This window comes from Passer domesticus, chromosome 2 (genome assembly GCF_036417665.1).
Source record: "Passer domesticus isolate bPasDom1 chromosome 2, bPasDom1.hap1, whole genome shotgun sequence".
Lineage (NCBI taxonomy): Eukaryota > Metazoa > Chordata > Aves > Passeriformes > Passeridae > Passer > Passer domesticus.
In genome coordinates this window covers 126,373,414-126,384,448 of record NC_087475.1, presented here as the reverse complement: position 1 = coordinate 126,384,448, position 11,035 = coordinate 126,373,414, and the positions used below count along the sequence as shown (strand labels likewise).

Here is an 11,035-nt window from a genome sequence, read left to right as displayed (position 1 = left end):
CAAGCTAAGTTGAAACCAAATGTATTTTTTCATGGGGACTGTGGTTAGGCTCAAGAAACCTTCTTCTGGTGTCTGCAGGGGAAGGTGAGGAGCCTCTGAGAACCAGAGGTTTCCAACATCTTGGTTTGGTGGCTTCTGAGTGGCTGGGAGAACAAGAAAAACAAAAGTTATATGGGATGGGAGACTAATTATTCTGAGATTTGTTAATTAATTACTTAATCTGACAATTTATTCTAGTCTTCAACAAGAGCAGCCTAGGAGAATCTACAAAGACCATGGAGACACAACCAAAAAAGGCTGGCTATTGAATTTGTCACACTCCAAGGGATTTTGTCCCCTGTGAAGCCCTGCCATGACCACAGAGCTGTCTCTGCACCTGGATTTTTCCAGAACTGGTGGCACCAGCTCCATGAAAATTTTGAATCAAGAGTGGAGATTGAATTCATTGAATTAGATGGAGATCAAGATTCACAGAGGAGTGGACAGCTGTACCTGGAGCTTAAAATATTTCCATGGCACTCAACAACCCAGTTTCTACCCCCAATACCCATTTTTTTACATACCAGAGGAGACAGCAGAGAAATGCTTGTAGTAGAAATAAACTCATTTACTATCAGAAATCTGAGGTGTTTGCATGTTACAAAAATAAAAATGTACAGTCACTGTCATAAAACTCACCTTTTTTTTTTCTCTCTAGTATAAGTTAGTGCTTTTACAAACAAAAACAAAAGTCTAGAGCTAGATTTCCAGCTGGTACCACTCCAACCGCTCTGCACTGGCCAGTGGGATCACCTGAGGATGAGGATCACAGAGGGACACCCCTGATGGCACTGGCAGCGCTGCCCAGGGTGGTGGCAGCTCAGAGGCAGGTGGGATTTCCAAGCAGGACCAGAGGAGGAAACTTTGGGTCTGTTTTTTGTTGAATTATTCAGAGCACGTAACGTGTCCACACCGCTTTTTTGGCAAGTGTGGGAGACCGGGCAAGGCCTGGCCTGGAGTGATGTTTGTACCAGCTCAGTGCCCTGGCTGAATTCATTTCTCCCAGCTGTTTGTCTCGCCCCAGTGACTGTGCCATGACCCTCACCATCAAGCCAAGCTCCCTTCACAAGAACAAAGGAATAAAGGTGCTGCCATGGTGCAAGTCTGCTCTTAACCCAATCCTATCCCAAACACACCTGAGGGTGGCATGAGCCACCCTACAGATGTCCTATTTGCCTTTGCCTCCTTCCTGTGGTTGTGACATTGTTGGCAGGGACGACCAACATTGGGGGTGGGACCACAGGAACCTCCCAGTTATCCCGGAATGGTCCCAGTCACCCGTGACTGAACACACCTGGTGACATCATGGTGTGGCTTTGTCTCCACCAAACTTCACAAGAAGGAAGGATGGGAGAAACTAAGGTCTGGGTCTAAGCCAACATCAGTGTTTGCCTAGTCCTGAAGCAGAGCTTTAACAAAATGTGACTCGTCCAGTGCTGCAGCTCAAGCAATTTTCATTTCTGGGGGCAGGAATAATTTCTCCTGGAAACCATGGACCTGGGCTCTCCAACCCAACAACCGCAGGGAAAAACACCACAAGCACCTTCTGGTGAAATGTTCTGTGGACATTTTTTACAAATCAGGCAGAATGGGGTGAAGCTCAGCACCACTTGCAGCTCCTTAACTCGGGCTTTAGTGCTGGCAAATTCTGTCACCTCTGAGGGACAGCAATGGGGACGTGGCAGCGCTCAGCCAAGGGGATGAACACTGGTCTTTGCTGCTGGGCTGGAAACATGAATCACCAGGAAGGGGATTAAAAAAAAATACATGAAGAGCTCACCTTAAATTTTAATGAGCTGGAGATGATTATTAAAGCCAGCAGCTGGAAGCTGCAGGTTCCTAAAAGCTTTTAAAGGGTGACTGCTGCTGTTGGGAAGCACTAATGGGTTTTTTGGAAGATGTTGGCCCCACTGGAGAAACCTACAGGGGACCTGCTTGATGGTACCAGTAAACTCCAGTGGGCTGCTACCAGTGCACTCCAGTGGGATGCAGTGTCCAGGTTAATGGGAAGGCAGCCCTTGGAGAGGAGCTGGGAGTCCCATCCCTGCTCTGCCACCTTGAAGCTGGGAGAGCATTCCTGCAGGGATGCAAAGCTGTGGGAGACCCTTTCCTGCTGTGGGTGACACTTGTCCTTGACATTTGCATCAAGCTGCTCAGCAGAACTGCAGCTGCCTCTCCTCATCCACCCAAAGCCCTTCCTGCCTTGCCAAGGCACAGAGGAGCTCCGGCTCCCCCTGTGCCAGGCAATCTGCAGACGGAATTCTTTAGGGGCACTTTCTGCACACGGCGTTCTTGCTTTGGAAAATGACTCGAGGCACGATTTCCCCCCCAGATTTGGTCACCTCAGCGTTGATCAGAGGGGCAGGCTGGGATGCAGAGCCAAGGATCAGGGTTCATGTGCGCAACCACAGCTGCACCTTCCTGAAAAAAATACAGCAAAACAAGCAGAGGAGCGCGTTTGACACGCTGGAGCGGGTGCAAGCCCAGGCACCCCAAACACCCAAAGCCTCGGGCCCCGGAGCATCCTGTCCTCCCTTCACAGCCAGGATAAACCCTTCTGCTGCGGGGCAGAGCTAGGATTTCAGATCCTTGGAGAGCGTGTCCGTGTCGCTGCTGGTTCCCAGGTGACTGTTGGGCACGATGCCCAGAGCCACTTCATTCTGAGGCTTCCACGGCACTTTGTTGCCCGCAAACTTCATAAATCGTTGCCCTGCTAAGAAATACAAAATGGGATCCAAGCAGCTGTTGGTGCTGGCCAGGGGACGAGTCACCTTGTAGGCCAAATTGATGGCGTTGAGGGTCTGGCAGCTCAGGTCCCAGCTCCGGAAGGAGTAGTACAAGGTACGAGTGACGTGGAAAGGAAGAAAACAAACAATGAAGACCACCAGGACGATGATGATCATCTTCACCGACTTCTTTTTGGAGCGGGAGAGGCGGGAAATACCCCGGGTGGGCTGGAGCAGCCGCCGGGCCATCAGGCAGTAGCAGACGATGATGATGAGGAAGGGGATGCAGAAGAGCAGCACCAGCATCACGGAGCTGTAAATGACAAACTGCCCGAAGAGGTCCTTGCTGGACGTGTCGTGGCAGGTGATGGTGTCGCCCTTGGCGCTGGTGGTGACGAAGAAGAGCACGGGGCACTGGCACACCACGGTCACCAGCCACACCGCCACCGACACCCGGCGCGCGTGGCGCACGTGGCCCCACTGCAGCGACTTCAGCGGGAAGCAGATGCCCAGGAAGCGATGGACGCTGATGCAGAGCAGGAAGAGGATGCTGCAGTAGAGGTTGGTGTAGAAGAGGAAGCGCACGATCTTGCACAGCCCCACGCTGAAGGGCCAGTTGTCCCCCATGGCGTAGTAGTACACCAGGAGGGGCAGGGACACCACGTAGAGCGTGTCGCTTATGGCCAGGTTGAACATGTAGGTGGTGGAGGCGTTCCAGGTCTTGATCCTGAAGATGAAGGCGTAGAGGGCCAGCAGGTTGAGAAAGAGCCCCACCACACACACGATGCCGTAGGAGACGGGCAGCAGGATGTATTTGAAGTCCTCGTCAAACACGCACTTGTAGGGGTTGTCATCTGCGCCACCTGGGTCCGAGGAGCTGTTGGTGACCCTGGTCCAGGCTGGAGGAGTTGTGAGGGTCTCCATCCTCTCCCTGGGGGGAAAGCCAAGAGGCTGTAAGGACATGCAGACAGTGGCTCAAGAGGGCAGCACATCACTGGCCACAGACACCACGGCCTCAGGGTGCTGGTGACACAACTGAGCAGTGCCTGGCATGGGGGAATTATGGTCAGGTGGATGAGGTGAGTTTTATTTCACCTCATTTTCCATCTGGAGCACAGAGGAAGAACTGAGCTGCTTTAAAGCCACCAACAAACTCCAGGCCACATGTGGGAGCCCACCTCAGAGCTCCTGCAGCCCAGTTCAATGTCCCAAACCACCCTTCCCACCAGGTTCACACAGAAATTTGGTCTCCTGCATCACAGAACAGGAAAGATGCTCCATTCTGTGTTTAACCAGCCATGAGGGGTGACTCAGCTGAGCACCATTAAAAATGCATCCTGCTAAATTCCAAGCAGAAAAGATTAGAAAGTGGAATTTCAGCAAGCAACCCTCGTGACTGGCCCCCATTTCAGAGGTCTTCAGCTCCTTCTGGTAGGACAAACCTCACCACATCCACAGGTCCTGCAACCAAACCTTGCCAAAAGGAGCAAGGGGCTCTGCCTGGCTTGGCTGTTGATGAGGATGAAGGGTCTTTAATGAGTTTAATGTTGGGCTGATGGTGGCCAGGTCACAGTCCTGCCCCCTGGCCTTGAGCCCTGCTTGTGCAGAGCTGGTTTCTGCACGGGACTGATTAGCTGGGAGGAGAAAAATGGCCTTGAAAGGGTCTCTGCAGACACACAGAGCCTGGCCTGTCTGTGAGGAGGGACAAGGGCCCTTTTGTGCCCTGGGCTCTGCTGACACGCGATCTCCGAGCGAGCCCATGGGTCAGGAATCAAATTAAAATGCATTTCCTCCCTTCCCGTAAGAGGAGCCGGATTGATGTCCCTGCTGTTCCCTGCCTTACGGGAAGCCTGTGGAAATGGGGGGTTGCAAGGAGACAAATCTAGCCCAGGAGATCAGGGACCAGCAGCTCCTGCAGGAGAAAAGCTCTGGGGAAAGGTGCCCTTGGAATGAGTGAGTGGGATGTACCCTGACCCAAACCCCACCGGGATTTCAGGGCTATCCTGCCCCCACCTCCAACCCAGGTCCTGTAAGGAAGAAGGCAATGACAATCTCTTTGAAGCTGCCAGCCTGGATGATCTCTCACCCAAGTAAAGCACTTTGTATTAAAAAGCACCTTGACAGCTGTTTGCTGAGGGAGAAGGGATGAAGTGATGCTTCCAGCCCATCACAAGGGGATAACTCCAGTCCTTGCTCTGGGGACTGGATCAAACAACTTGTCCAGAAGTCCACTGACACCATCCCTGACGATGTTTCCCCTATCCTGATGCTTTCCCCTTGGAGCAGAGCAGGAACAGGTCTGGCTGAGGCTCACACTTCTCAAGGACAGGGGTGGAAATCACACACTCACACCCCAGCTAATCTGCAATATCTCCAAAAACCCCAATACAAGTTTGGCAACCACTCTGTGATGAAAATCAGGAGCCAGCACTGTCCCGGCCTTGGGGATTTGCTTTTCCTGCACTCAGCTCAGCTTTGCTCCCATCCTGCTTCCCCCGAGTCCTCAGCAGTGTGGCTGTGGATGGAGAGGGTTAACAGCTCTGGCAGATGGGAAAACATTTTCCAGCTGCTGTTCTCCGCAGCTTCTTCCTTCCCTGTGAGCTTTGCAGCTCTGTGGCCAGGCAGAGAGAGGTTGCCCACAGACCTGGCAGCTGATGAAACGGGTTGCACAGGCCACCGTGACCGAGGGAAGCCACACAAGATGCCCTAAAAGGCTCAGGGAAAGGTTACAGAGTTCCAGAGGCTTCAGCCTGGCATGGGATTTCTCCATCTGCTTCCCCTCCCTCCCCTGCACATAACCCAGCACTGGTGGGGGGAGATCACCCTGAATTCTGGCTCATCTTCCCACAGGCTCCTGAGACCCCAGTGAGAAAACCCAGCCATAATCCATCCGTAAGCCAAGGTGGGGAATCTCCTCTGGCTGCCCAGGGATGTGCCAAGCCCCTCATCTCCACCTTCAGCACAAGGAGCAAACAGCGTTTGCTGGTTGGTTTGAACGGACCCTTGTCCTTGCTGTCGTGCTCTCCCTCCTTTTCCTCTTGGGAATGCAAAAGCCTTTCTTTTTCCTCTTTTTCCGCCTAGTTTTGCCCAGAATCCCTGGGACAAAACCTGCTGTGTGTGCTGGGCCCGTGGCTGCAGTCCACCCCCTCGCTGCATCCGCAGGGAGCGAGATGGAGAGGCCAGGGCCAGCCAAGGCACAAGAGCTGGCAGCTGGCACTGCCCTTTGCTGCGCCCACGGGTGGCACAAATGCCAGCTGAGACACCCTGAGCTCCCAGCAGGAACAAGGGGAGGGCGAAGGCAGCCACAATCCCTGAGGATGCCAAGCAGGACAAACACTTCTGTGATCCCCAAAAGCAAAGAAACCACGATGCTTTGGTGAGAGCCACCTGCATCTGCCTGGTCACTTCATCTCCCGGCCCTTTCCAAGGTCACAACGGGAGGTTTTTTCTGTGGCATTGGATGCAGGTGACCAGGCACAGCTTTTTAGGTACCCTGCATCCATCCACTCACGGTTTCTTCCATGCTGAACCACAGGTTGCAGTGGCTGGACCATCCCTGTCTCTGCATTGTGGCTTTGGACCTGTTCATCCCATTATTTCTTTTCCCAGAAAACCTCAGTGCCAGAGGATGAAGGCAGCACAGGAGAGGAGCCTGGTGATGAGAGGAACCTGGGCAGATTAAGCACCCACAGGCATGTGCACGTGAAGTCAGCATCCCAAAATGCTCCTGTAACTGTATCTGCCAGGGATATTTAGATCAGCCAGCATGGCAAAGGAGGGGGCTGTCATGGGAGAAGGTCACGGGCAGCTGAGGGATGGGCAGCACTCCACAGGGAGACCACGGGACGGGCACTGAATTTCCAAGTAAAGGCCTTGACTCCTGATTTCTGCCCCATTTTCCAGCATTCCCAGTGCCGTCCCAGCCGTGTTTCATGCTGGAATTTGCCAGGGCAGCAGCAAAGTCACTGAAGACAGCAAAGCGCAACCAAATCACGGCTGCGATTAATACGTTTTCACAGGGAGGCTGATGAGGTTTAATTGGCCTTCCCAAATAATTAATGTGGATTAATTTCCCAGCAGGACCTCACAGAGGCAGCCCTTGGCTGTGCCACGGCTCCCATTGTTTTATGCTGGAGGCTGAAACCACGATCCCTCCACGGCATCTTCTCCCTGACCCCCTTCCAAAGGACACACGGAGAACGTGGGTGTTTTCCCTGCCCTAATTCTGAGGCATTCAGTAGACTCATCAAAATCCTCGCTCAGGACCAGGAACCACTCGAGACTCTGGGAAGCAAACGACCTGGAATCGTTTTTCACTGCTCTGGGGCTGTGGTTCCAGCCCTTTGTGACCACAAGCAAACAGGCAAGGCGTTCGGGAGCTCCTGTCTGCTGGGAGCCTGGAGACAGGATCCGGCCGAAATCTGAGCCTGCCAAACTGCCTGCTGTCCATCTGCCCCTTCCCTTTGGATCCTTCCTGCCACGGTCACCTTCAGAGCCTTTCTCCTCCGGGCTGGCCCCGGCCACCAGCGTGGGCTGAGGATCTTCACAGCAGTTCCAGCTCCACCATCCCCAGCGCTTCTCTCCAACAATCCCAAGGCAAAAACTCCAAAAATTCATTTCCAGGACAGCCAAGCAGCTTTATCCATCTCCCTGCCAGACAACATCCCTCCTTTATCCCTGCTGGGTGTGATCTACCCCTCCTCCATTCCCAACATAGCCAGAACACCTCATTTAAACCAAAACCTTGCAAAGGATCTGTGTTTCTGTCCCTACCAAAAAGCACCTTTGGAGGGCAGCTCCACTCCAGAAATGCTGCCTCAGTTTCCCCTCCTGTCAGCAGGCTGAGAAACAGCAGAGTTGAATTTGTTTTCTCCGTGAAAAATATTTTATGGGTGTGTTTTGGTTTCCTAGAGGGTTTTTCAGTAACTTGATGCAAGCTAAAAAGGGGAGAGAAAGTCTGGAGAAAAGATATAACAAGTTTAAAAGAACTTTATGACTTTGTTTGGAGGTCAAATAAAAGGTTTTGCTTTGAGAGAAATCCCTTCTTCTGGAAATTTCTGGTTTCCCCCAAGAAACTCCCTGAATCAATCTCCCTTCCAGCTTTTGCTTCCCTGGGGGTACCAAAACCTCCTGCTTTGCTCCACACCATGGGAAATCAATGGGGATTAACCAAATGTGTGGCTTTAAAGTGAATTAAGAAAGAATTAAAACCATCAGTGACAACGGTAATTAAGGCCACCTTCATTCAGTTGAACCTGACTCAATTCCCAGCACGGCAGAGCTCTGGGGATGGATCCTTCTGGAAGCAAACATCAACCCTGGCCAATATTTAATCCCTTCATCAACACTTCCCTTCCTGCTTCAGCAAAGTTGATGCTCCCTGCCTGTTTCTCCCTGCTGTGGGATAGGGGCAGATCCTATTTGACCCCTAAAACTTCCAGTTTTAATTATTCCACGGGGGAAACTGAGCCCTTGCATCCTTTAGACTTCCTGGAGGTACAAGGTGGTGTTTCTGCCAGGAGTTTGACTTTGCTTTTGCCCTCCATGACCTGATGGAGGAAGGAACAGTCAGAGAGAGGAGTGTGGGGCCAGCTTCTGGCCGATTTGGTAACCCTACAAGCTCCGTATGTGGGAGAAAGGACATTTCCATGGAGACCTCCCAGCCTCCTGCCCACACCAAGGGAGTCACAACCACCCTGGAAAAACCAAAGGCACTCAGGGGGGACAACCAGGATAACACAATTACCAGGCTCCACCACCAGAAAACCCCACAGGGTTTGGGGGATAAATGTTTTGCTCCACAGGCAGCATCCCGTGGAGGCAAGAGGGTCTTTGCCCCAGGGGTGGCTCCCAGTCAGGTTTTAGTGGGGGCTGCTCAGCACTGAGGAGGGAGCCCGGCAGCACGCTCGGCTGCCAGAGAACTATTCGTGGCTTTGGTTTTGTGCCAGCAACCCGAGATAAAAATCGCACTGGGCAGAGACAGGATAAAGTCACTCAGTGCCACGGCCGTCAGAAATCCTGCTGGAGCTTTTATAACCCGCTAAGCCCCGGGGTGTGGCTGTGCTTTGGGGCTCAGAGCATTTTGGGGTCTCTCCCTTTGCACTGCAGCCCCTTAACCTATCAGCCGCTAAGCCTATCAGTTGAGGGAAAACAAGAAGAATTTGGTGGTAGTGAAACGGCCCAATTTTGGCAGCAGCAACCATGAGCTAGGGCCACCATCCCCCAGTGTTGGTGGCCCCCCAGAGCTGGGTTTGCTGCTCCTCACCTCCTCTGTACAGGAAGGCAGCGGGTTGCCAAATGGCTTTTGCAATAAACTGATAAGAAAACTGGAACAGAAAGAGAAATGAGACGTTTTGCCCCTGAAGTTGTTCCCGCAGTGATGTCAGCCAGTGCCCAGCTCAGGGAAGAAGGGTGTTTTGGGTGTTAGGAGGTGCTAGAAGGAGTCAAAAAGTTTGAAATGAGAGTATCACCAGTGCAGTGTAAATTAAAACACTCCCAAATAAATTACATAGGGAGCCCGGCAGGCAAAGAGGTGGAAAAACACGCGGAGCAAAGCAGGGAGTCAGCTCCAGGGTTTAACCTGAGCTGCGTACAGGAAATCACGGACAAACAGCCAGCGAACTCCCCGGGGAAGTGAGAAACCGAGCAGCAAAGATATAATTGTGAATTAAGGCATTACAAATCCAACAATTCAGGCAAAGAGGAGCAAAAGGAGCAGGAGGCTTCCCTGAGTGCCCAGTTTGAACCATTTGTGCCAGCACCCTGCCATGCCAGCGACTCCCTGCCGGCTGCTGGTGCCTCTGCCCCGTCTTGGGGCACTTTGGGGCTTGAGAGGGGGACAGCAGGAGGGTCGGGGCTCGGCTCTGTCCACGCAGTGCCCCACTCGCTGCTCTGGGTGCGCGGGGACAATGTGCCACCCGCGTCACCCAGACGGCAACAAGTGCCACCACCTCCGCGAGTACGTGCATGTGTGTGTCCGTGTGTCCGTGTGTAGGGGGCTGTGTGCGTGTCCCACCCGTGCGTGTCCCCCGTCCATGTGTGGGCATGTCCCCACTCCCCCATGTGCGTGTCCCCACTCCCACCCCATCCACGAGTTTCCCACCCGAGCCAGGAGGTCGCCTCCTGTCCTTCCTTGTCGTGGGCAGGACACGCACCCCCACATCCCCCCACGATCCATGATCCATGATCCCCCCACGTCCCCCCACGATCCAGGATCCCCGCATGTCCCCGCACGTCCCCCCGCGCTCACCGGGCGATGCCGAGCCGGGGGCTCCGTGCCGGGGGTTCAGCGCCGATCGCCCCGCTCGGGAGGCCGTGCCATGCCCGGCCCCGCTCCTTCCCCCGCTCCTTCCCCCGCTCCTTCCCCCGCTCCCGGTGCCGCTCCCGGTGCCGCTCCCGGTGCCGGTGCCGCCGCGTGTGAGCCGGGCCGGGGCGGGCGCGGGGCTGCACCGCCCTCCCGGCGCTGGGAATGGGGCTGGAACGGGGCTGGAACGGGGCAGGACCGGGGCCAGAGCTGCCCCGCCCGGGGCCGGGACCGCCCCTTCCCCCGGGGACGGGACGGGAGCTCTCCTCCCGGGATGGGAACGCGCGTGGGATCGGGACAGGAGTCCGGCCGCCCCCTCTTTCTCGCTCCGGGATGGCACTGTGGATGGGGTCGGGATTAGGGCTAGGGCAGGATCCCCCGCTCCCTGCCCCGGAGATGGGAGTGTGGATGGGATTGGGGCTGGGCACCGAGCGCTCTGCCCTTTCTCCCCCGGGAATGGGAGCGGGATTAGGGCTGGGACAGGAGATCCCCCTCCATCCTGCAGAAATGGGAGCGTGGATGGGAGCAGAATTGGGACTGACACTGGAGACAGTGAGTGCTCCCCGAATCCTCCCCCGGGGATGGGGCCGGAGTTAGGGCAAGGACAGGACCCCTCCCACCTCTCTGCCCCGGGAATGGGCCCATGGATGGGACTGGAGCTGGGACTGAAACCAAACTCACTTCCAGGGGCGCTGGGACCGGGACTGATGGCAGGACTGGGATGCTGGGACTTTTCACCATTGCTGGATCCAGGAGGACACGGCTGAAGGTTTGCTCGAGGCGTGCTCCTTGCTGTGTCCCTCTGCCCTGCTGTCCCCACAGAGCCCTGCAGGACACAGCCTCCCAGCAAGCTGAGCAGGGCCACCACCAGCCCCTGCCCTCTCCCGCAGCTGGCTCCTGCCCCGGGGAAGCAGAGGCCAGGTCCAGCCCAACCTTCCTCCTTCACCTGGGAGAGAAACCTTGGGAT

General features: G+C 54.8%; 1 protein-coding gene across 1 annotated transcript; it reads right to left on the bottom strand.

Annotated features, from left to right (window-relative positions):
- Nucleotides 1-583: 583 nt before the first annotated feature.
- Nucleotides 584-10,236, bottom strand: P2RY2 (purinergic receptor P2Y2). Its single transcript, XM_064411144.1, has 2 exons — nt 10,015-10,236; nt 584-3,696 (listed from the first exon to the last, which is right to left on the bottom strand). The coding sequence occupies exon 2, from the start codon at nt 3,687-3,689 to the stop codon at nt 2,613-2,615; it is 1,077 nt and encodes a 358-aa protein (XP_064267214.1). The 5' UTR covers nt 3,690-3,696; nt 10,015-10,236; the 3' UTR covers nt 584-2,612.
- Between the last annotated feature and the right edge of the window lie 799 nt (nt 10,237-11,035).